Source organism: Lepisosteus oculatus, chromosome 24 (genome assembly GCF_040954835.1).
Source record: "Lepisosteus oculatus isolate fLepOcu1 chromosome 24, fLepOcu1.hap2, whole genome shotgun sequence".
In the NCBI taxonomy this organism is placed as follows: Eukaryota; Metazoa; Chordata; class Actinopteri; order Semionotiformes; family Lepisosteidae; genus Lepisosteus; species Lepisosteus oculatus.
Window position 1 is genome coordinate 335,967 of NC_090719.1, and position 23,445 is coordinate 359,411.

Consider the following 23,445-nt stretch of genomic DNA (forward strand, 5'->3'; position numbering starts at 1 on the left):
CGTATTTGTTTCGCTATGGGTCTCAGTCTGACGGCTCGAGAGGATCTCTCCCGCCTCGGGTCACTCACACTTGACCAGCTCGTTGTTGTAGGTCTGCAGCGCCGCTCCCTGCTGGCTCATCCTGCCGGCTCGGCGGGACTCCTGCACGCACTGCCCGGGATGGGCCTCGGCTCCACCCGCCTCTTCGAGACGAATCTCCTTTGCTGGCACGCAGATGAGGCTCGGTCGCAGTGCCCACTTGTCAGTTCAGCTACCCTCTCCCCTGCGTTCCCGTTTCCCCTCTGTCTTCCCTGCGGAGCTGTTGTGCGGCGCTGCCCTCCTCTTCCGGTCAGTTTCCAGGGCAACTGCCTAGCGCAGCTAAACGGCCGCTCTGCTTCCGCCACACTCTACAACGCTCTCTTATTTAATGCTTCTTCTTCGCCTTGCTTTTATCGTGCAGTGTCGGTGATGAGCCGTTTCATATCCACACGGAAGGTTTACGATCTCGTTATTAGACTTAGACGTCTGTTATTAGGGGCATAGCTAACAAAATGGTGGTGACGTCATTACAGTGCGCCGCAGCCGAGCGGGAGAATGCGGTTGGGTAAAAAAATTGTACCCTGGTTTTATAGTTAGAAATATAACGTCTTTGTCTGCATGGGGTGTACATATTCAAGACAGTAATTTGAGGCTGTAGCTCCTTTCTGAGTGGGCAGTTCCAGGAGCTGACCAGGAAAGAGCGGCACCGGAACCACTCGAAGGGCTCAGAACAAGAAACCTGTTACTGATTCGGCTCCAAAAATTATAACAATCGGCGCTTTTCAGGTAAGTCGGCGACGAAACAATTTTGGGCAAAGTTCAGAGTCCAAAGAAGCTTTTGCAGGAAAGACCAGGGTGCGCGGCTGTTGAAGGAGTGTCGGGCAGTGTCTTGAGCAGATTCCCTTACCTACAGTACGACACTGCAGTGTCAGATTCGTTCGGATACTTTAACACAGAAACAAACAATACATAATAATATGTCAGTAGCTGTGGCTTATCAAAATAGGTCCCTCAATGACGTGTATCTTGGATAATGTATCAGGTTGATTTCCGGAGGAAAGGCTGATGTACTATAGGAGCGTAATTGAGAATTCATTATCATGGAATCCCCATGTTCCAGTTAAGCCGTGACAGACCTGTCACAATCCCGAGATAAGGCGTGACAGTAAGCTCTCTGGAGGCCGTGAGCACAGGACCCTGAGGGTCCTGGGGTGTTGTGCGCACTGTGACAGCTGGGCTTCCTCATGCCGGGGTGTGTTATAACATGGGGGGCTTCAAAGTCTCAGGCTTCAGGGGAAGGTTTGCGCCTCATTATCTGAAAGCCCCCTGAAAAGAAGCCCCTTCTTTACCGGGTGGGAGGGACCAGAACTAAAGTAGCTTTCCTGCTCGTGTGAGCAGGTACTGAGCCAGCAAACTGTAGCAGCTGCTCCTCTCTCTGACAGCCCGTCCCGCCTGGGGGAGCTATGGACGTGGCCCCGCTGGCCGCCGCCTGGGACAGCGTGACCTCCGTGCTGGTGAGTGGAGTCGCCCGAGGAGGGGGCAGGGCCAGGGGGTGGCACCCTTTATCCTGCTTTTCTGCTGTTCCTAACTGAGCCAGGAAGGGCATTTTCCTGCTCGAATTTTAACAAGTCTCCCTCTTCCTTCCGCCTCCCCACCCCCTTCCTCCCCCAGGTGTCCCCGGGGCCAGAACCCCCCCCTGAAGAGCCTGTGTCCCAGGCCCTGGCGGTGCTGTGCTCCTGGGGGCTCGGCGGCAGCCTGGAGGCCTGGCTCCTGGAGGCCCTGCAGACGCGGCTGCAGGCGGCCGTGGCCCCCGAGTTCTGGGCTGGGCTGGACCAGCCGGAGAACGGGCTGAGTGAGAGGGAGCGGGCCGCGCTGCTTCTGGGTGCCTTCCGGACTCTGCTGAGCCGCCTGGAGCCCTTCCTGAGGGGGCTGGGGTTGCTGGGGGCCTGGCAGGACGAGGGCCGGGGGGGCCTGAGCGGCCCCGGGGCGCAGGGCCTGAGGGACCGGGCCTTCGCGCTGATCCGGGCCATCCTGCTCTTCTCCCCCGGCGGGGTGCTGCAGGAGCGCGTGCTGGAGTTCTACAGCCGCACCTTCGCCGCTCACATGAGCCGCGAGGAAGGGCAGGACGGGGAGCCAGAGGAGGCCGAGGGCCCCCTGGGGGACGAGGGGGGGCGGTGTCCCGGCTGCAGTATCCCCCCGGAGGAGTGCTGGTGCGAGGAGGCCCTGGAGCAGCTGAGCGAGCTGAGCCACATCCTGTGAGTGAGGGGCCGCGGCGGCGGGGGGGGGGGTGTGCGGAGATGCGCGGCCATGCTGACTCTCTGGCCCCTCGCAGCTCCAGGCTGCAGCTCCAGGAGAGAGTCAGCGCCGAGTCGGTGACGTCCATCCTGCACCAGCTGATTGAGCAGCGCATGGAGCGCCGCTGCCGGGGCGAGTACGAGAGCTCCTTCATCAGCGACTTCCAGCAGGTACTGCCCCCCTCCCTCTGGCCCTCCCGCTGTGTTGCTCCTGGGGAGTTGATCATCTGCCTTGCTCACACTGAATCCCACACACGACAGGCTCAGCAGTCCTGTCTCTGTCTCTGTCACATAGTGAATACAAACAAAAACATGACCACGGCTCTTTATTTTCATTCAGTCTCTCCACTGTCACTACCAGTGTGGTGGGAGATGAGGCCAGGTTGTTGCTTAAGGATTAGAAGAATCTGGGCAACACAGATCACAGAGCGCGAGGTGTGCTGGTTCGGCCGGTCAGCCCTGTCTCCTCTCCCCCAGTGGCTGGAGCGGGTGCTGGGCTGGCTGGGCCGGGTGTTTGCCAGCGCCGGGGGGCCGGGCAGTGCCGCCTTGCAGCGATGGCGCTGCCACATGCACCAGTTCTTCTGCCGGCTGTACGTCAGCATGAGGATCGAGGAGCTGTTCAGCATCATCCGAGGTGAGACGGGAGGCCCAGGGTGGGAGGAGTGTGAGAGAGCTGAGATAGACTCGTGGAGATGGGGGGCTGTGTTTTGTGGTACTAACTAATACACCTAATGTCCCTTCTCCTTCCCCCTCTCTCCTTCTCTTCATTTCATTTTTCTCTTCCCATTTTTTATCCCCTCTCTCTCCCCCATCCCTCCACTCTCCCGTCGTCTCCCTGCCAGATTTCCCCGAGTCCAAACCAGCCATTGAGGACCTGAAGTTCTGCCTGGAACGGACCAATCAGAGGCAGCAGCTCCTGACGTCTCTCAAGTCCGCTCTGGAGACCCGTCTCCTTCACCCAGGTGACCCAGTGGCACTGTGAGCGGAGGAGATGAAGGAGTCGGTCACTGACAGCGGTGTTACTACCTCGTAACCCGATCTTGTTTCAGATTCTCACAGCCCACTGAGTGAAAACACCCTCTTAGTTTTCACTTCTTTCGTCTTTTAAAGTCAGGAATGAACTGTGTCGTAACATCCAGTCTAGTTCTCCTCCGGTACTTTGGATTGGCCGGCGCTGACTTCCAGCCTGTATCCAGAAGTGCTGCAGGATCGAGTCAGGTGGGCTGGAGGCCTGGGGGATCCCTGTGGGGATGATTGGCCTGTCTTGAACTGGGGTGTGCCGTCTTGCTGTTACAGGTGTGCACACGTCTGACATCATCACGCTGTACATCTCCGCCATCATGGCTCTGCGTGAGCTCGACCCGTCCATGGTGATCCTGCAGGTCGCCTGCGAGCCCATCAGGAGATACCTCAGGTCTGTCTGTCTGCCTGTCTGTCTGTAATGATCTGCTCCTCTGTCTGTGCCCTGGGTATGTCTGTCAGAACTGTCTGTTACTGGAATTATTTTTCACTGGTCCCCAGTATGGAGATTGTTCCAGTGTGGTGATTGGGTTATTCATCCTCAGAACCCGGGAGGACACAGTGCGTCAGATTGTGGCCAGCCTAACAGACGACGCGGAGGGCTGCAGTGACCTGGCCAATGAGCTGTCGCGTGCTGACCCTGTTACCTTGGAGACGCAGGACAGCGAGGATGAGGGCAGCGACCCCGAGGAGTGGACCCCTGACCCCATTGATGCCCTAACAGGTCAGTCTGACCCCACACATTTGACCCTTTCAGCTCCTTGATGATGACTGACCTCTATCCTCTTCCTGCTCTGTCAGACAAAACAGGCTCCAAGCGCCGCTCCTCTGACATCATCAGCCTGCTGGTCAGTATCTACGGGAGCAAAGACCTCTTCATCAATGAGTACCGCACTGTGCTGGCCGACCGACTCTTGCACCAGCTCAACTACAACACTGCCAGGTGCTCAGCCGCACAGTGCCCACCCCCTCCCTCTCAGAAGCGTGCTGTACGTGTGTAGTGAGGATGGCAGCTCAGCGTGTTTGTCTCTGCTGCAGGGAGATTCGCAATGTGGAGCTGCTGAAGCTGCGGTTCGGGGAGAGTCACATGCACTACTGTGAGGTCATGCTGAAGGTCAGCCTGGCGGAAACACATTTATCCCTCCTGTCTGCCACATTCCTGCTCTCACTCTCATTCCTTGAGCTAGAGGGGTTGAAAAGGCCTCCTCTAATCTTGCTTGAATTCCTTCTCTCACTCTCTCTTTCTCTGTCCATTTCACTGATTTATTCATTGTCTGTCCTATGTCGCTCCCTGCGTGCAGGATGTGGCTGACTCGCGGCGCATCAACTCCAACATCCGTGATGAAGAGGCAAAACTTCCGGAGCAAGAGCGCCCCCCGCTGGCCCTGAGCGCCATGATCCTGTCCTCTGAGTTCTGGCCACCACTGAAGGAGGAGAAACTGGAGCTGCCCCCCATCGTTACTCAGGCCATGGAGGCCTACACACACCGATACGAGAAACTGAAGGTACAGGGGCAGAGAGAGCAGGCCCACTCACACCTGCATGAGAAACTGCTGGGGCAGAGAGAGTGAGAGAGCAGGTCCACTCGCACTTATACGAGAAACTGCTGGGGCAGAGAGAGGGGTGGAACAGCGTTGAGCTGATTGAAGGATCTGCTAGCGTTGTAGCGTTGCCTCACTGTCCTTTCTCTGTCTCTCCAGGCAATGAGGACTCTAAGCTGGAAGTCCCATCTGGGCTCCGTGACTCTGGACGTGGAGCTGGGCGACCGGACTCTGTCCAATCTGTCTGTGTCCCCGGTGCACGCAGCCATCATACTGCACTTCCAGGACAAGAGTGAGTGTCTGTCCTCCTCTCCGATTCCCTTGTGTCCTGACCTTCTGTCTCTCCCGTCCTCCATCCGGGTCCTGAGATGTCTCGGCCTGCCTGTGCGTAGACCAGTTTCCTCTGCCTCTGCCTAACCCTTACCCCACACACTCGCTCTCCCTGCCTCCCTCAGGCTCCTGGACGCTCGAGGAGCTCAGTGGAGCCCTCAGCCTGCCGAGTGGGGTGGTGCGCAGGAAGCTGGCGCTGTGGCAGCAGCAGGGGGTCGTGCGGGAGGAGGGCGCGGGGCTGTTCACTGTGGCGGAGGGCGGCGCTGCGCGGGAGCGGCCGGAGAGGGGCGTGGTGCTGATCGACAGCGACGAGGAGGGCGACTCCAACACCGCCACGCAGTCTGAGCAGAGGGAGGAGAAACTGCAGGTAAGCGGCTCAGACCTGCTCCCCTCCCCTCAGAGTCTGACGCAGACCAGGTCAGACAGACACTCCGAAGCCAAGCTGCACTTCACAGTGTTGTTCTGTTTTGTACAATAACTGCTACTGGGCATCTCTGCAGGAAGTAGGATACGTCCTCGCAGAGCAGGCGCTTTGTTGACATCAGAAACATCTGAGGAATCTATACAGAAATTAGAAGAAAAAAAGGTTTCCCTGTGTTGGGGAGCAGTGAGATGTGTCCTGTCTCTCTCTCTCAGTCTCTGTCCTGCGCTGGGGAGCAGTGAGATGTACCCCGCTGGCTCTCTCCACTTTCAGTGCCTCGTTCTCACTCTCTCCCCCAGCTGTTCTGGGCCTACATCCAGGCCATGCTCACCAACCTGGAGACGATGACCCTGGAGAGGATACACAGCATGCTGAGGATGTTCGTCACCATGGGTCCCGTCGTCACGGAGATGGACGTGCAAGAGCTACAGGCCTTCCTGCAAAGGAAAGTCAAAGACCATCAGCTGATCTGCTCAGGAGGCGTGTACAGACTTCCGAAATCACCACACTGACAGGCAGAGCAGTCTGTCATCATCTTACTGAGCAAGAGAGGGGGAGATGGTGAGAGGTGGGGGGTGCAGTTTGGCCATAATACTGTGTAAATAGAGAAAACAGGACAACTCAAGTCCCCTGAAAGATGGACACATTCTTGTATTCAGGTTAGGGCTGGAACCTGGAGACCTGTACTACAGAAACAGTAGCTAGTGCAGCCAGTGAGTGAGAGATTTGTGGACATGAATTGTATGACGTAACAAGTTTAATAAAGAATGGCGTGGACAAAAACTAATTCTGTGAGTGTTCAGGGAATCTGAACTTTAACTCATTGGTTCAGCCCTCTGCTGGTGTGACGTGTTACCGGCCTGAAACAGTGGCTGTCCTATTGGTAAGTACGCGGATCTGTACTGCAGAATTACCGCCCCGAGGACGCCCCACTGTGGTGAGATGGCGGTAGTGCACCGTATCTGCGCGTCTCCGGGACCGAAAGGTGAGGCGTTATATAGGTAATATGCAAAGGAACAAGTAATAGGTTTATTCCACACTGAAAAGAAGAAAGAAAACGCAACGTTTCGGCCGTGGAGCCTTCTTCAGGTGCTGACGCAGGTAAACTGCACCGCCCCTCAAAAGTTTAGATATTTGCGTTTGTTCATGAAGAATAAAAGCATAGGTGGAGGCAAAACTAATAACTGGGTGTTACCTGGAAAACGGTTTACTAAACACTAGCCGTCAAAAGAGAAGCAGTTGTCACAGGCTCCATCGCTAAATCTAAACTGAACAGCAGGAAAGAAGAGACTACGGTTACTTTGTAACGGAACTATTGTTCAACGCCAGTGGTTGCCGGTACGGAGCTAATTTCGAATCGGACTGTAGAAAGTTACCTTCGAAGGGGCCGTAAAAACTGATAATATGTATAATTCACGACAAAGGGAGAATCGTATCTGAGTGCCTGTGGTCTGGGGACCCAGGGTCGTGGTCCTACAGTATATCAGAAATTTGAATAGGAAATAAACCAGTTGCCGACTGCGTCCTGTGAAGTTCGACTTTGGGAACCGGTTTCTCCAATCTCCCGGCCGTAACAGCTCTGTTGCAACAGTACAGGTAGGGCTGGCAAACATCTCTGTGGTGTCAAAGTGTACCGAGCTGTGTGTGTCAGGATGGCTGTACTGTGCTTTGTATCTCAGGAGGGCTGTGCTGTGCAGGACTCTGCTGTGTGTCTCAGGATGGCTGTGCTGTACAGGACTCTGCTGTGTGTCTCAGGAGGGCTGTGCTGTACTGTGCTAAGTGTGTGAGGAGGGCTGTGCTGTACTGTGCTGTGTCTCAGAAAGGGCTGTGCTGTACAGGACTGTGCTGTGTGTCTCAGGAGGGCTGTGCTGTACTGTGCTGTGTCTCAGGAGGACTGTGCTGTACTGTGCTGTGTGTCTCAGGAGGGCTGCGCTGTGCTGTACTGTGTGTCTCAGGAGGGCTGTACTGCACTGTGTGTGAGGAGGGCTGTCCTGTGCTGTGCTGTATCGTGCCTCTCTGTTCTCTGTCCTGCAGGCAGCGGAGCGCGATGCGGGTGCGCTGGGTGACCTGGGACGTGAAGGACACTCTGCTGCGAGTGCGCCGCTCGGTGGGGGAGCAGTACTGCAGCGCGGCGCGGCAGCACGGCCTCACGCTGGCCCCTGCCGCGGTGGAGTCTGCCTTCCGCCAGGCCTACCAGCAGCAGGAGAGCCGCTACCCCAACTACGGGCTCGGCCAGGGGCTGTCCTCGCGGGCGTGGTGGGGCGCGGTGGTGCAGGAGACCTTCTCCCGCTGTGGGGTGGCGGAGGGGCAGACGCTGCCGCGCCTGGCAGAGCAGCTCTACGCCGGGTTCAGCGGCGCCGCCAACTGGGAGGTGTTTGCCGACTCCGAGAGCGCGCTGCGGCGCTGCCGGGCGCTCGGCCTGCGCCTGGCCGTGGTCTCCAACTTCGACGGGCGCCTGGAGGCCGTGCTGCGGAGCTGCGGGCTGCGCGGGCACTTCCAGTTTGTGGTGACCTCCGAGAGCGCGGGCGCCCCCAAGCCCGACCCACGCATCTTCCTGCGGGCGCTGGAGCTGAGCGGGGAGCGCGAGCCGGCCGCGCTGGCGCACGTCGGGGATCACCCCCTGAACGACTACCTGGCGGCCCAAGCCGTGGGCATGCGCAGCTTCCTGCTGGAGCGGGGGGGCGGGGCGGCGGAGGGGGGGCTGCCGGTGCCCCCGGTGCCCCCCCAGCACCGGCTGCGCTCCCTGGACGAGCTGCCCGCCCTCCTGCAGCAGGACCAGGACTGAGTGGGCCAGGGGGTCACCTCTGCACAAGGGTTTGGACTGAAGAGCTCTGGAAAACCTCCATTTCACATCTTTAAGAAATAAAAAGCACTGAATCTCAGCCCCTGCCCGACTCACCCCTGCTCACAAGAAACTGTTTCTTCTGATCTTTTTCTTTCTGCTTTTCCCTTGTTCTGAATAGAACGAACAGTGGGTCTGGTTATAGAGACTGGGGAGGGTGGTTATTCTGTGTCCAGAACAGCTGGCTGCTATTCCAGTCTGGGAATGTGGCTCCAGCTCTGTGCTGTTGTCCTGTATTGACCTACAGATCTCCACCCTGTAGAAGCTGGTCTGCTCCACACTCCTGGTGTTTACCAGGAGCTGAAACTGCTCTGTGACACTTAAAACCATGTAGAACAACTAACTGCATAGTTCAGGCTATAGGCCATCCTTCTGACCGGGCCTCTGCTTCCAGGAGTGAAGTAGTGTAACACAGCAGCATTGCAGCCTGTGGACTGAACCCACCAGGCAGCGTGATGGTGGTCATGATTCACGCTTCTGCACATGAGGATCTTGCCCACGTCTCCTGGGGCACAGGTGATGACCTGGTCCCAGGGAGCTGCTGTGGACCTACAGGCGTGGTCTAAATGACAAAGGGGTGCAGGCTGGAATGAGAAAAGCCCAGTTTTGACAGGTCTTAGTGCACCAGTGTGTTTAATGTGGTTTGGGACAGGGTTCGTCTGTGCTTTAATAATAGTCAAACAGTAGAGTGAGTCACTGTCAAGCTGTCTAGTGCTGATGGGACGTGTTAGCGGAAAAACGCAGCCGATCGGTGACGGGTGACGCATGCTGGGAAGTTCTGACGCAACGCGGGTCACGTGAGGAGCCCTGGGTCAGCTGACTCCCTTCCCTGCGCCGCAGTCGCTCAGACACAGCAGCTGCAACACCGATTCCGTTCACCCCGGCTCTCCGTCTGCTGCACACCGCTGTCCTCTCCAGCCATGGCCAGCCAGTCTCAGGGCATCCAGCAGCTGCTCCAGGCCGAGAAACGGGCGGCAGAGAAGGTCGCCGAGGCCCGCAAACGTGAGTGAAATCCGGAGAAAATGAGACATCGGGGTGGGCAGAGACGGTCTGGGAAAGAGCGTTCGCAGGCCCGACCCGAGCGGTCATAAATTCTCATTGAGATCGGTGACAGATGTTAGTAACTGTGTAGTGATGCTGTGATCTGACGAGGACGGGTTATAAATGAGATCCAAGGTCACCGGATCTCCGGAGTGAGACCCTGGGCTTTTATGTAAATATTCTGATCAGTTTAGCAGCTGTAGAGCTATTCGGGGCTCTTAACACGAGTCGTTTAGTCGTCAGAAGCAGATGTTAAAGCTTTACTGAAAGCTTTTACAGAGAGTAAAACTGGTGTAAAGTCTCTTCATCTTTGCTGGAAGGCGTGTGATCTAGAATCTGGCTTAGGGGCCACGTTTCAGTCTTGCAGCGAGGCTCAGCCCTGAGATCTGATAACGCCGGTCTAGGAGAACCAGAGCATAAACATTGCCTTTCTTACTGGGCTGAATGGACACTGATGCATTCAGGTTAGACAGAACTGATTATGAAGAAATCTTTCAGCAAGAACAGCTGGCGTTCCTCTCGGCAGCACATCTCTGCGCCCTGTCGCCAGGTCACCCCTGTCTCTTCTTGTGTCTCTGTCTCAGCCTTCTGCTCCACCTGCTCTGTCCATTCTCCCCTCTCCCTCCCAGCCTCTCTCTCGTTAGAAAGCGCAGTTTCTTCTCCAGACCAGCAGTTTGCCGTCACTGTGGCTCTTTTTCCAGTTCCTCTTTGTGCTGAGGGGCTGGGCAGTGGTTACTCAGGCAAGCCAACGCGTTTCCACCCTGGTCAGGTTTTCCCCAGCTGCTGGCAGCTGACCAGGGAAGTGGCCGTGTGTTTGTATGTATACAGGTGCTGTTTGGAGTCCAAATATTTGCACGGCCAGATTTGCTCAAAAACAGAAACAGGTGTCAAAGGTCTGGCCTGTGGTGTTGACAGGCACAGCACCCGTGTCAGGGAGCAGCTCAGACTGTCCTCTGAAGGGATACTCTGCAGCTTGTTGTTACAACAGTCTTTTCTCAGTATACATGTCCAGTGGCATGATAAAGGTGTGAGTCCGGTGCCTAACCCAGCCTGCCCCTCCCCAGGGAAGAACCGGCGTCTGAAGCAGGCGAAGGAGGAGGCGCAGGCTGAGATCGAGCAGTACCGCCTGCAGAGGGAGAAGGAGTTCAAGACCAAGGAGGCCGCGGTATGACTGAGGCTCCTCGCGGCGGGGTTCCCCTCAGCCCTGCTCCTGGGGTACCCCAGAGCCGTCGTCTATCCTGTCTGGCTCTCAGTTGCCCAACAGAGCTGCACGGAGAACGCGGTGCTGCCCCAGCTCTCTGTGTTGGGTCGCTTTCTAGATTTCTGTACACTGAATGTGTTCAGACAGTTGATTTAAATGTTTTGGGGTTTCTGTTGGTACCCTTGTACCCCTGCCCCCAGCACTCCTGCACCCCCACATCAGGAGTAGCAGATGATGGAGCACCACATGACCTTGTGCTCTTAAAGTCTGTCAGAACACACACTGCAAAGAAAGTAGCAGAACAGGAAAAAGAAAAAAAAAGTATTTTAGCTGTGGTGGCATCTTCTACGTACCTCATGAGGTTTTAGTGCTAAAACATTTATTACATTTTCCTTTTCATCGTCATATTAACATCTTTAGGTTCCTTTGTGCAAACTGCCAGCTTGTCAAAACAGCTGCACCTCCCAGTGGCAGTGGAGAGCGCCTCACCTCATGTCCCTCTGTCTCCCAGGCCCTGGGATCCCACGGGAACTCGGCGGTGGAGGTGGACAAGGAGACTCTGGACAAAATGCAGAAGATCCAGAACAGCTTCCAGCAGAACCGTGAAGCTGTGCTGGCCAGCCTGCTCTCACTGGTCTGCGAGATCAAGCCTGAGATCCATACCAACTACCGCATCAACGGCTAGTGCCCTAGCCCAGGGGCTCCTCCTGGCCCGGTCCGGCCCAGACCAGCACTTCAGCGCTGCCAGGACAGACGCTGCTGTCGGGATGGCCTGACCGCTTCCAGAGCGCAGCAGTCTGAGCCCGTCCAGGCTGCACCAGCCTCGGGGCTCCCTCTGCCCCAGCTGCAGCTTGTTGTGAGACAATTTGCTTAGGCCTGTGGGGCTACAGTAACGTCCATTCGACTACTTTTCACACAGAGGAAGTGCAAATTGCAACACAGTAGCAAGATCGAAATGGACTCCACAGGAGTACTGGCTTCTGTTTCAGTGGGAGCTCTGTACAGAGCCCAGCTGCTGGTGAAGTCGGGACACGCTCAGACTGCTGTGCCCTGGGAGACTGATAGCCATCCAAGCCCTGGGCCTCCTAGCTGTGTAGAATCATTAGGGTGGGTGTTAGTATGCTAGTAATATCTGTGTGTGCGTGCTTGTTCCGTCGCAGAAAGTGCTGTCGTTTTTATTTCATATATATATAAAAAGTTGTTTATTTCATTGTTTTCATTACCATAAAATTCAAAAGAGATCCTGATCCTTAATGCTGTTGTCCACATGAGTGGAGTGAGACGGTTCAGATTTGTGCTCTCTGCGTACAGCTCCTCTGTTCGAACCCGAACCTCCTGTCCCCCGTGATCCGGGGAGCTCTGTCTGCAGCCCCTCTGAGCTGCTCTTTCACCCAACCTCGGCACCACCAGCACCTGGGAATCAAGGAGCTGCTTGTAGCAATGGCCAGTGGTGTGGGGGTGGCTGTGTTGTTTTGTGCTCCGTGGAGTCTAGTGCTCTTTACAATCTGCTGTAAAAAATACAGGTTCTGCCTTTTGATTTTTGGTCCTGTTCCTCCTTAAATAAAATTATTTAAAACGATCCTTTTGTGTCTTCCTTAAACATTCCTGTTTCTTGGGAGAGAGATGTGACCCCTCAATAAGTTAGTAAATAACCCCGGAGCGGTGCATAGACAGACCGCCCGCGAATGGGGACAAATCATTACGAGGTAACGTTGAAGTTTCTCAGCACACTAGGGATTCTGACACAAGAGGCAAGGAGCCGTCGTGGTGTTCTTAAACACCGGTTAAATATATCCTGCAGCATTGTACCACAATCATAATGACGCCCTACAGAGCCCTCTTTCTCCAAACGCCGGTCTGCCCCCGCCCTCACGCCAGGCTCGCAGGAGGTCGAGAGATTCCGCAGCCCTGTTAGACCTCTGGCTGCCTTTAGGAGCAGAAGGTATTGCCTGTGGTTTGAAATGCACTCTGTTTAAATCGTCCCGCTGTGTTTGTAGTGCTGAGCGGACCGATCTGCAGAATTCCGGGATCGTCTCGTCCCGGAGAATAAGGAGAATCAGTCGCTGACGGTCATGGTGAGGTGTCGCTGTTAAACCGTGTTTGTTTGGTTTATCCAGTGAAAATGTATTGGTGAAACATTTATCGAAAGACACAGATCAGGGAAATGGCAGCTGCTTGTTTAAAGCAAACTTTTGGTCTAGTAGCTTATAATATATACTTTTTTTAAACCGACTTAAATGATTCCCACAGTTACCTTTCACAATATGTGGAATACATAAGTGTTTTGAACATTTACTGCAGTACGTTCAAGACAGCGTCCATTAAGGGACTGTCGGTTTGCTTGAACTACTGCTCCCAGAGACATGTCTTCCAGTCTCCCGGCATGCCGCCGTCGCTGCAGACATCTGTGCTCTGGTGTTGGATTAGTTCTGAAGTTACAAATTGCAATTGATAGAATCCGGTTCAAAAACAGCTGGTTTCCAAAGGTCTCTCATATAAGGACTTTGTCTATAGCTGAAGAACAGCTGCAAGAGCTCATTTTCACGTGTTGCTTGTAACAGTTCTAATTTTTTCGTATGCCTGCTTTTAGATTGTTCAGTAGTTTTAAGAGTTACTCTGAAGTTAATATTTTATTGCAAAACACAATGAACACAACGCAAAAACGCAAGATTCAAAATCCGTCCGAAATACTGTATTTAAAATACCATGCAGGGTTTTCCTTGAGCTCCGTGAAGTTTCCCCCCCTACAGACAGCACAAACGATGAAACCCTCCTCATTCGTTAGTGCCGGTTTGAGTCGCTGTAAGTAGCGTTTGTGCTGCTTTCGTTTGCGAGATATAGCGCCTTGTTTTTTCGGGTAATCACCTGACTATCTACAAGGACGTTTACAGGTACCAACAAACTCGGTAGTTGAACTCTTGATTGTGATGAAAATAATGGGGGCAATTTGTTTTCCGGGCCTGTCTGGTCGGGTGGGGTGGATATTTAAATATATTTCAATATAGCGCCTTCTTTTCCTGGCTGTGACGTCACTCTGTGACGTACAAAACTGCAAAGGCACGACCACCAGATCTTTCAGTTGTGATCTTTTGATCAGTTGACCCCAGACTTTGCAGCCTTTACCCGAATTAACAGTCTTACATTTAGGGTGGAGATAGTTCATTGGGTTAGGTGTTTCCCATCATTCTGTTCCCAGAGCTCTGCAGGGCAGGGGAGGGGAGGAGGGGCAGGCCCATTCTATTGCAAGGCCCAAGATGACCAGGAGGGGGTGCTCCGCTGGGAGCCAGGTAAGAAGACGGCGTGTGGGGTGGGGCGTTGGAGCAGCCAGTGAAAATAGCTGTGTACAGCGTACCTGTGTGGACATGTTTCAGAGCTGCAGAGTGGGCAGGTGGTCCTGGGGCTGACAGGCAATATCTTGGGCAGCGCGGGTCCTGGCTTCAACCTGGAGGCAGGGACAAGGATACTGAGAGACAGGGGCATACAGGTGAGCTCACACACCGAGAGACCAGCACACACGTACAGCGCGAACCTCGTATCACCTGAAGCACTAAGACCCAGAAAGGTGTTGCGAGTGCAGTCTGAAGAAGAAGTCTGCTTGAACACGTGGGTTTTCTCACATTATGAATCCCCTAGTGACTCTTAAAAGACACCATCACCCTGAGAAGGGCTGCTGATGTGAAGGCCGGTGGCAGGTATGCGGTTTTAATGAGAAACTCCCCACCAGACGCTGACTGCTGTGCAGGTATTGCAGTCGGGGCGGAGCTCGGTGCTTGAGTGCAGAGTGTGTACATCCTGCTGTCTGCTGTGCACTATTGCCAGGTGACCAGCGCAGAGCTGAGCGCCGACCTGCAGGGGGTGCTCCAGGACCTGGAGATCCGGCGCTACATCTTCCTCACCTCGCGGCTCTTCACCGCCGCTCTTGCCCTGGTGAGTCTCTGCCCAGCAGACCCATGGCTCTGAGGCAGACAGTGGGCAGAACTGAGGGATGGTGGGGGTGGGGGTGGGGGGACAGGGAGGATGTTGGCCGGGGTGGGAGGAGAGAGGGAGACGGGGGGCAGAAGGAAACGGGGGAAGAGATCAGAAATGGAGGCAGGGGAGGACCAGGACAGGGGAGAATTTGTCCTGCCGGGTCAGTGTGTTGCAACTTTCCTAGGTTCTGATTGCATTAAGAAGGCCGGGCCAGGCCTGTAATGTGCAGACGTCTCGCTGACCTTGAGCCCTTTGACCTGTTCAGGTGTGCTATGTGTGCCTGTGGCTGAACCTGTACTGCAGTCTGCGGGCGCTTGGCGTGGCGATGCACTGGTCACTGGGGGTGTGGGTCAGCCTGGCGTCAGCGCTGGGCACAGCAGGAGGGCTGCTCATTTTGCACCGGCGCCGCTCACAGGTATCCTTGACCTGTCCAAGCCGGTCCGGGTGAGTGTGTCCGAGTGGTTCTGACCCCAGCCTCTCCCCCTCTCCCTCTCTCCCAGCTGAACGTCAACACCGATGTCAGGATGGCGGCTGTCAATGAGAAGCTGCTCAAACACAAGCTGCTGGCAGGACTGACAGGCTGCACAGACCGACACCCGACTGCGCTGAGAGTATCCCACATCGCGGGGAGCGAGGGAGTAGATCCAGAGGGAGGGTGTAGCGGAGGGGCAGGAAGAGCAGGGACACGGGGCAGGATGTGGGGAGGAGGATTCACACGTGGGGAGAGATGGAAAGAGGGAAGGACGAGGAGGACGAGGGAGAAGGCTGAAAGGAGGATGAGAATAGGCCAGTTGACGTGGCTCAGGCTGACAGCTCCATCGGGAAGAGAATCTTTCTTAACGCCCTCAGCTGTGGATGGTGCACTTTGACCTCTGTCCGTGCAGACAGGCCCTCGCTGAGCTGATGGAGCACTGGAGCAGCTCTCATCAGGTGAGGCAGGGACACACCCCAGTGAATCTGACTGCTGTCACGGTGCCATTATCACAGCACTGATGCTGCAACAGGGCTTTCAAAAACTAGACAACTAAGGGCTTTAAGTGTTGTCCTGTACCTGCGGGTGCGCAGGTTTCCTGTTTGTGTGCTGTGAGTGTGTCGCTCCCCCTTTGTTTCCAGCTGGAGCTGCAGAGCCGTCTGAGCCAAGTGTGTGTGGTGGTCACCGGCTCTTCCAGCCAATCGAAAGAGGAGGGGAAGGCGGGGCTTACAGAGGAGGTGCCCCTGCTGGCCAGTGTGGGCAGAGGGGGAGGTGCCAAGCAGCTGTCCGTCACTCAGTGTGTGTGTCTGATACCCAATGGGACACCACAGGTAAGGATCACCCTGGAAACAGATCAGCTGATGCTCCATCCCAATTCCCCCTCTCTGTTCCTCTGTGAGCTTGTCTGTGCGCCTCTGAAGCTGTTCTGTCGCTCAGGAGCTGGCGGAGTGTCTCCTGCTGTCGTGGTCCGGAGTGTACGTCCGACTGCTGGTCCTGGGACATCTCCCCTCGGCTCCCAGCCAGTCCCACGCCGGCCTCTCCCTCACTGCCTGTCCCTGCCAGCTGGTCCAGAGTGCCCTGCTGGACAGCAGTGTGCCCTGCTGCCCGGTGTAGCCTGCCCCCAGGCATGGCCATGGGCAGGCAGCGAAGGGCACTGCCCAGGGAGGATCTGAATGATGTGCGTCCGTCTGCGTCTTTCGAGCTCCCTGCTCTCTGTGTGCATCTCCCCTGTCTCCCCCCCGTCTCCCCCAGTCTGCCCAGCCAGGACAGGTCTGTGTGTCAGCTGTCTCCCTCCTCCCTCGCACTTTACCACTGTTACAACACAAACGCACGGTTTAGGGGCTTCTTTTATTTTCAGGAACACCTCAATAATGTTTTACCAGTAAATTATTTTATTTTGTTGTTTTTTCAACAGTGCAGTTCCTCTTGTGTGGTTTTGGGATGCTCACTGTGTCACGAGTCCTGGGTTTCCACAGGCCGGACGAGCGCTGACTCACACGGACTCCAGCACTGCGGCCCCAGGGAGGAAGACGGGGCTGCGCTGAGTCACGGGTGGCCGATGTTCTTGCCCGCTTTTGTCCTGTTTGTCCTATTTGTCCTGGGAACTATGAATAATGGCTGTAAACTGGTATTTGTTTTTTCCAAATTGATCAGTACTCCTGATATTATGTGCCAAAAACAAAACTCCTTTTTAAGTGTTACTCATATTTTAAATTCATAACTGTTCTGCAGAATTCCGATGTCATTTCCATCCCGTCTGTACAATAAAGAATTTGAAAGCCACTGGGAGCAGGGCTCTTCTTGCTGTCTGGGATGTGAGCAGATACAACACAGATGGCTGCAGTGTCTGTTGTCTTGTGCTGCTGCAGAATGGAGCAGAAATCTGCCTCATTAACACAGCCTCTTCATTAGTGTGCAGTTTAATTGCTTACACAGCCACCAGGCCGTGGTTGCTGTCTGACACAGAGCTGAAAATGTATTCATGGGTCAATCCCCCGCATTTCAGTACAGCAGCACAAAGTGTTAGAGAGCCAACAGAACGCAGTCCTGACCGCACTGGGCCCCACAGACGCTCCACACAGCACAGGCACTGACTCTGCAGACAGATCATCAGCCCAGCTGTGGGTTTTCATGAAGCAGTCTGAACACACACAGTGTCTGAGCGCATTAAAGATCGGTGATCTATGTGTATAAATACACTCAGTCAGGGAGGGTGTTTACGTAATATCCATCCATTTTAGCTCTCACATCAGCCTATGAAAGGGGTGGATGTGCACCTCCAGACCACCGTACTGGCCAGTGCAGACAGAGCCAGGTGGCCAGACCCTGTTACTGGAACAGTGACACATGACACTATCACCATGCATGGTGACAGAGAAATGTAGATACAGGGTGGATATTAATGTAATGTCTAATGGCAAGAAAGCCATGGAAAATTAATATCTGAATAATCAGAATGAGGTAAAGCAGTACTGAGCAGCTCTGAATAGAGGGCTTACATTATCAGCAGGCCAATGGAAAAAAAATCTGTCATTGATTGCTACTGCCTGGCGAATCTCAGCACTCTGAGATCAGCTGAGTGGGCCTTTAACGCCAACAATCGGAGCAACGGAGGCTAGGCGGCTGTAGGTGAAACTTATTTTCCTTAAATGTATTATTTTTTGGTGTTTCTGCAAATATCGATTATTTCAAGCAGATGACTAAGGTCCAAGGCAGACAGAAGCTGCTAAGGTCGCTGTCCTAAAGTGATCCCGTTGTCTTATAGACGCACCGAGTGCTGCTACCGGCCATTTACATCGTTATGTTTACCTATTTTCAAACGCGGTTTTGCAAAGTTACTGTGGAAGTTATGAGACGTTCAGTGTCCGTGCTTTGACGCTGATTAGTTGTGGAAGACAGCGTCACCAGGGCCGATGGCGTGAGATGGTATCGCTGTAGAGGTTAAGAACTATGGCGAGAGAGACGACGAGCCTGCTCGATGAAGCGCACGAAAGTAATATTCCGCCGACCTGTGCTGGACAGGCTCCGATGCGGGCCGTGGGCTCCCCGTGAAACCGCCCCGCAGCCCGGACGACAGAGAGCACTCGCGTTCAGGGGCTCCCCTCCATCCCGCTCCTGTCAGTTAGAGATTCCGGGAAACGACCGGGGCAAGACGGCCCCTGATGATGGAGCGATAAGCGTGTGTCCGGTCTGCTATGGGTTCGGTCACGGGGCACCGCTGTTCGCACTGACGCGAGTGGGAGTGGGAGCTCCTGAGCTCAGAGCGTGAGAGTGCGGGCCTGCCCTGCGCAAGCTGGTCGGTGCCTGAGGAGTTCAGTACACCTGAACACCGCGGCACCTTCCCCACGTCTCCAGCCGGCCATGATGGGTTTGTCTTCCTGCCTGACCCCCCTGTCACCCTCTCCCCCTCGATGTTAGGGTCTCCAGGGTAACGGCTCATGTCACAGTGTGTCCCACCCTGAGAGCTGTGTCAGTCACAGGTAACTCCCCCTCTCACTCTGCCCTCTCCGGTCTCTCCCCCGCTCCTGACCTGCCCCCCCCCCAGGCGGCGAGAGTCAGGATGTCAGGATGGACGCTTGTGCCCCCGTCGCTCTTCCGGACAGCCTGCTGCTCGAGATCTTCCTGCTGCTGCCCCACGATGCCGTGCTGAGCGCGGGCCTGGCCTGCCGGCAGTGGTACGCTGTCTCCCGGGACGAATTCCTGTGGCGCGAGCTCTTCTACCGCTACTACCGCATCCCGCGCTCTGTGCCCAGGCACCCAGGTACCCCGCGAGTGACGGCGCCGCTGCCCGCCACCCCATGAGCTGGGAATGTCTCGGGTTCGATCAGTGAGCCGATGTCTTTGACTCGGTGTGCGCTGGAATGGTCATGTGAAGAATGGAGGTTTGGGTTTGTTGCAGCGGGTGAAACCGGACAGAGATCAGACTGCTGTGCATGAGTCTGGCTGCCGTCCCTGCCCTGTGTGTCTCTGTCCTTCGGCTCTGTCTTTGCATGTGGTCGTCTGATAGTGGGCCTATTTCCCCCGAGTCGGACTCTGTGTGTGCCTGATTGTCTGGCTCTGGGAGTCTGCTTGTGTGACGGTGTCTGACGCTGTGTGTGTCTGCAGCCGCGGAGTCCTGGTACAGCGAGTTCCAGAGGCTGTTTGACTGTATCCCCTGCGTGGAGGTGCAGACGCTGAGGGAGCATCATGACCAGGTGCTGCACCTCAGCTTTGCTCACCGGGGACACCTGCTGGCCTCCTGCTCCAAGGACTGCACTGTCAAGGTGCTGCTGCTACCTTCCCCTCACTGTCACTGTCAGTAATTCTCACAGTCAGACTTTCCCCTGCTCTTTCTCCACCTCATTCTCTGCCTCTTCCTCCCCTGGTCAGATTTGGCGCAATAACCTGGAGATCTCGCTGCTCCACAGTTCCAGTATGCGCCAGTTTAACTGGGGCTACACCCAGTTCTCCCAGTTTAATGTAGACGACTCTCTGCTGCTGGTTTCGGGCGTGTACATCGGGCCGCACCACTCCTCCTCAGGGGAGATCGCCGTCATCAGCCTGGGTGAGTGTCTGCTGCCCCTCCGGCGGTCAGCCTGATGGCCTCTGCCCCTCCGGCGGTCAGCCTGATGGCCTCTGCCCCTCCGGCGGTCAGCCTGATGGCCTCTGCCCTCTCACGCTGCGCCCCTTCTGCCTCCCTCTCCTGCAGCCGATTTCTCCCTCCTGTCCCGCGTGAGGAACAAGCCGTACGATGTGTTTGGCTGCTGGCTGAACGAGACTCACCTGATCTCGGGGAACCTGTACTGGATTGGGAACATGACCTCCTGCTCCGTGCTGTGGCTCAACAAGGCCTTCCAGGTCAGCTGCCGTCCTGACACACTGCTCGCGGTGTCTTCCCTGTCCGCTCCCTCTGTATCCTGCCGCCTCTCTCTGTGTGCAGGATGTGGAGTCCGAGAACGTGAACGTGGTCAAGCGGCTCTTTAAGATCCAGAACCTCAACGCCAGCACCATCCGGACCGTCATGGTGGCAGACTGCCGGCGCCACGACTCCCCCGACCTCCTGCTGGACTACGAGGCGCAGGCCGCCGCCCCCGCGCCCCCCCGCCGCGGCCCGCTGGTCTTCGACCTGGGCTCCGACAGCGAGGAGGAGGAGGAGGAGAAGAGGGAGAGGGCGGTGGCGGAGCCGCTCTGCACTCGGCCCCCCGAGCAGGACCCCTCCTTCGAGGTGAGCCGGGCTGCTGGAGCTGCTGTGTGTTGCTGCAGGGGCTGGGGGCAGGGGGCGGGGGGCGGGCTAGCGTTCGTCAGTAATGAGTGACGTGCCAGCGCTGGTGCCCTCTCCCAGGGCAGGGGCAGCCCGGTGATCAGTGAGAGGCAGCTGGAGGCCAGGGTGGCCCGGTTTCTGGGGAAGACGCGCACACGCCCTGCGGACCTGGCAGCGGCTGACGGCATCGCGCAAACTGACCACAATATCTACCTGCTCTTCACCACGGGCAGCCTGACCTACAGCCCGCACCAGATAGGTACGACCTCTGACCTGCACCCCACACCAGATAGGTACGACCTCTGACCCACAGCTCCACCAGATAGGTACGACCTCTGACCCACAGCTCCACCAGATAGGAACAACCTCTGATCTATGATCTGTACCTGATAGGCATGCTGGTACATGGTATAGACTCACTGTCCTACAGCACACACTTATAGGCCTGTTGTACTCTTATCTATAACCTTAACTAACTCCTGTTGTACAGTGCTAAACATCTGGTAGGTGCATTGACCATTAGCCTCACTAGAGAGGCAAACTCACCTTCGACCTCTGTGTTATGTACAATCTGACCCCAGAACGTTAACCTTTCTCTAAGGGATCAAGCGGATCATGCCAGATCAGATGACAACGAGTGGGCCGGTCCTTGGGGAGGAGCGCAGCTCGGATGAGTTCTTCGATTCCCTGGATCACTTGATTGATATCCATGGGCACATCATTGGCATGGGCCTGTCGCCTGACCACAGGTGGGGTCAGGGCGTCTTTACGTCGTGTGATCAGGAGAGTAAAGGTCTGTTCTTCTGTGTCTCCCTGCTTCTCCTCTGTGTCCGCTCATCCTCCCACCCCCTCTCTCCCCCTGTCGTTCGCGCAGGTACCTGTATGTGAACAGCCGCGCGTGGCCGGCGGGCTATGTGATCTCTGACCCCATGTCTCCACCCCCCATCGCGGAGGAGATTGACCTGCACGTCATTGACCTGAAGACGCTGCGCGAGGAGAGGCGGATCCTGCGGGCTCACCGGGCCTTCACGCCAAACGACGAGTGCTTCTTCATCTTCCTGGATGTCAGCCGCGACTTCGTGGCCAGGTACCGCAGGCACGCCGGACACAGAGGAGCCCTGCCTGGGGCTCGGGCAGGGATGGCTGTCATGAGTTGGGAAGCTGCTCCGTGGTCTCTGATGTCTCCCCTGTCCCCCCAGTGGCGCGGAGGACAAGCACGGCTACATCTGGGACCGGCACTACAACATCTGCCTGGCGCGGCTGCAGCACGACGACGTGGTGAACTCGGTGGCCTTCTGCCCGGCCGACCAGGAGCTGCTGCTGTCCGCCAGCGACGACGGCACCGTCAAGGTGTGGCGCTCGCCACGCGCCACCCGGCTGGCGGCCGAGCAGCGCCGCCAGGCCCGCCCGCGCCGAACGCTGTTCTCCTGGCTCGGCGGCAGACCCCGCTAGAGCCGGGCCGGAGCCCGGCGGACTGGAGCAGCAGGAGGCAGCGGGCGAGGGGTGGGCACGGACGGGTCTGCCCTCTCCTCTTCCTCCTCTCCGCTTGTTTTCAAACTGAAAAGGGGGATTTGTTGCTCTTTTCCTGGAGCTGCCGCAGTTGTGCCAGTAGATCCCGCAGTTCTCCTCTCCGGTCTCCCTGCTGTTCGGCTGGATGGACTCGTGCAGAGGGAGGGGGGCTGTGATGTGTCAGGATGCAGGATGGGATCAGGCTTCAGGGGCCAAGCGAGAGCAATGCCACGGGGATGGGGGAGGACTGCCGAGTCTCTGGAACAGCTTCTTTACTGTTGGGCTGAATCTGTCCAGTGTCCAGGAGGCGTCACGCCGTATGGCTTCACCAGGTCCATGAATTTACACAGCTGGGGCTGAAGCCAGTCTGTGCGTGTGTGTTCATGTTGAGACGGGTCTGTGTGCCTTCCGTGTCGTACCTGCTGTTGCTTCTGCTCTTTAATAATACTACTACTAATAATGGTAATAACTTCTGATCTGTCTCGCTGACAGCAGGAGGCGCTGGTGAGCTGCCTGTCCCGGCAGCAGGGCTGTCAGGTCCTCAGCCTCTTGTCGAGTCAGGTGGTTTCAGTTGTGCAGTAGAACAAGCCGTGGGGTGTAAAAAGACTCCAGAGCCACTGTAGCTCGAATCAGGTTTGTTTTTGGAATCACCGGTTTAAAAAAACACCTTCAGAACCGTTTGCCTGTGTCCAGCTGAGCGAATAATTCGGCAGGTCCGCAGGAGCGGGAAGCCAGAGTGTTGTGCTGCAGCGGTACTGATGACGGCTCGGTGTTGGTATAGGGAAGAGAGCCCCAGGCCTTGGAGGTTTGTACAGAGCGCAGCTCTGAGGAGAGCACAGTGCCTTGGAGGTTTGTACAGAGCGCAGCTCTGAGGAGAGCACAGTGCTCCTGGTGTGACTTTCACACCAAACCAAAAATATTTTACTTCCAGTTTCGATCAGTAGGCACTGAGTGATCCGATCAGCGGACTGACTGGCTGGTCGAGCCCCATTGACCTCCTAACTGACAAAGAGCAACTCGAGAAGGGCCGGCAGGACCCTGGTCACTCTGACAGCCCTGGACTGGATTCTCCTGCAGTGAGGAGGCAGGACTTCACTCTGCCTGGTTACTGTTGGTTTTAAACGGCCAGCTCTTGTGAGCCAGGGTGCGCTGTAACTCTCACCACTGACCCACACTGGTCACTTGCCTTGCTGTGTGGAGCTTTAGCCAGCCTGGAGTTTTTAAATAAAGTCATGATAAATCTGCAAGCTTGTGATGGTGGTGGTTCTCTTGCTGAAGGAACAAGATATTGGTTTAATTTCTCCCCATTCCTTCTCAAGTTCCCTGTCCAGCAAGGAGCCCCCTGCAGTAGCCTGAGTCTACAGCGCTGTTGCTGTCCAGCAGGTGGCACTGTGGCCTGTTAGTGCGGACGTCTCCAGCAGGTGGCAGCAGAGCTCTGCAGCTGCACAGGGCTGGAGGACGGGGCTCCTGCAGTGGCTGGAGACAGACCTACCCCTGGAATGGAAGGCCAGACTGTCGCAGGGCAGATAAACTCACCGGGGCAATAAA

General features: G+C 56.0%; 5 protein-coding genes across 13 annotated transcripts; all 5 read left to right on the forward strand.

Moving 5' to 3' along the window:
• On the forward strand, positions 1–6,411 carry anapc2 (anaphase promoting complex subunit 2). 2 transcript variants are annotated; one of them, XM_069183344.1, is made up of 14 exons: positions 1–327; positions 1,461–1,532; positions 1,690–2,273; positions 2,351–2,483; positions 2,790–2,946; positions 3,155–3,274; positions 3,609–3,726; positions 3,878–4,056; positions 4,134–4,275; positions 4,371–4,446; positions 4,634–4,837; positions 5,033–5,165; positions 5,329–5,570; positions 5,924–6,411. In XM_069183344.1, exons 1-14 carry the CDS (start codon positions 16–18, stop codon positions 6,134–6,136), a joined length of 2,685 nt encoding a protein of 894 aa, XP_069039445.1. In that variant the 5' UTR covers positions 1–15; the 3' UTR covers positions 6,137–6,411. The 2 variants fall into 2 exon arrangements, with proteins under 2 accessions (XP_069039445.1, XP_006640612.2); XM_006640549.3 differs by having other exon boundaries at positions 235–804.
• A 137-nt stretch (positions 6,412–6,548) lies between these two features.
• Positions 6,549–8,506, forward strand: hdhd3 (haloacid dehalogenase-like hydrolase domain containing 3). The gene is made up of 2 exons (XM_069183350.1): positions 6,549–7,220; positions 7,659–8,506. Exon 2 carries the CDS (start codon positions 7,672–7,674, stop codon positions 8,407–8,409), a length of 738 nt encoding a protein of 245 aa, XP_069039451.1. The 5' UTR covers positions 6,549–7,220; positions 7,659–7,671; the 3' UTR covers positions 8,410–8,506.
• Positions 8,507–9,272: 766 nt separating this feature from the next.
• On the forward strand, positions 9,273–12,287 carry atp6v1g1 (ATPase H+ transporting V1 subunit G1). The gene is made up of 3 exons (XM_006640493.3): positions 9,273–9,468; positions 10,572–10,672; positions 11,220–12,287. Exons 1-3 carry the CDS (start codon positions 9,387–9,389, stop codon positions 11,391–11,393), a joined length of 357 nt encoding a protein of 118 aa, XP_006640556.1. The 5' UTR covers positions 9,273–9,386; the 3' UTR covers positions 11,394–12,287.
• A 299-nt stretch (positions 12,288–12,586) lies between these two features.
• On the forward strand, positions 12,587–16,931 carry LOC107079797 (transmembrane protein 268). Of its 7 annotated transcripts, none has more exons than XR_011183520.1 (10): positions 12,587–12,783; positions 13,905–13,995; positions 14,080–14,192; positions 14,528–14,635; positions 14,943–15,092; positions 15,178–15,288; positions 15,527–15,607; positions 15,791–15,979; positions 16,086–16,326; positions 16,564–16,652. XR_011183520.1 is itself a non-coding variant. In XM_015366512.2 (9 exons), the coding sequence occupies exons 1-9, from the start codon at positions 12,781–12,783 to the stop codon at positions 16,867–16,869; spliced, it is 1,152 nt and encodes a 383-aa protein (XP_015221998.2). In that variant the 5' UTR covers positions 12,587–12,780; the 3' UTR covers positions 16,870–16,931. The 7 variants fall into 7 exon arrangements, 4 of the variants coding, with proteins under 4 accessions (XP_015221998.2, XP_069039526.1, XP_069039524.1 ...); XR_011183522.1 differs by having other exon boundaries at positions 16,569–16,647; XR_011183521.1 differs by having other exon boundaries at positions 16,086–16,418; positions 16,564–16,641.
• Positions 16,932–17,670: 739 nt separating this feature from the next.
• fbxw5 (F-box and WD repeat domain containing 5) lies at positions 17,671–23,144 on the forward strand. 2 transcript variants are annotated; one of them, XR_001480736.2, is made up of 11 exons: positions 17,671–17,777; positions 18,694–18,909; positions 19,254–19,411; positions 19,518–19,692; positions 19,837–19,985; positions 20,068–20,352; positions 20,470–20,647; positions 20,990–21,137; positions 21,263–21,475; positions 21,588–22,702; positions 22,747–23,144. XR_001480736.2 is itself a non-coding variant. In XM_015366644.2 (10 exons), the coding sequence occupies exons 2-10, from the start codon at positions 18,717–18,719 to the stop codon at positions 21,838–21,840; spliced, it is 1,752 nt and encodes a 583-aa protein (XP_015222130.2). In that variant the 5' UTR covers positions 17,671–17,777; positions 18,694–18,716; the 3' UTR covers positions 21,841–23,144. The 2 variants fall into 2 exon arrangements, 1 of the variants encoding a protein (XP_015222130.2); XM_015366644.2 differs by having other exon boundaries at positions 21,588–23,144.
• Positions 23,145–23,445: the final 301 nt, after the last annotated feature.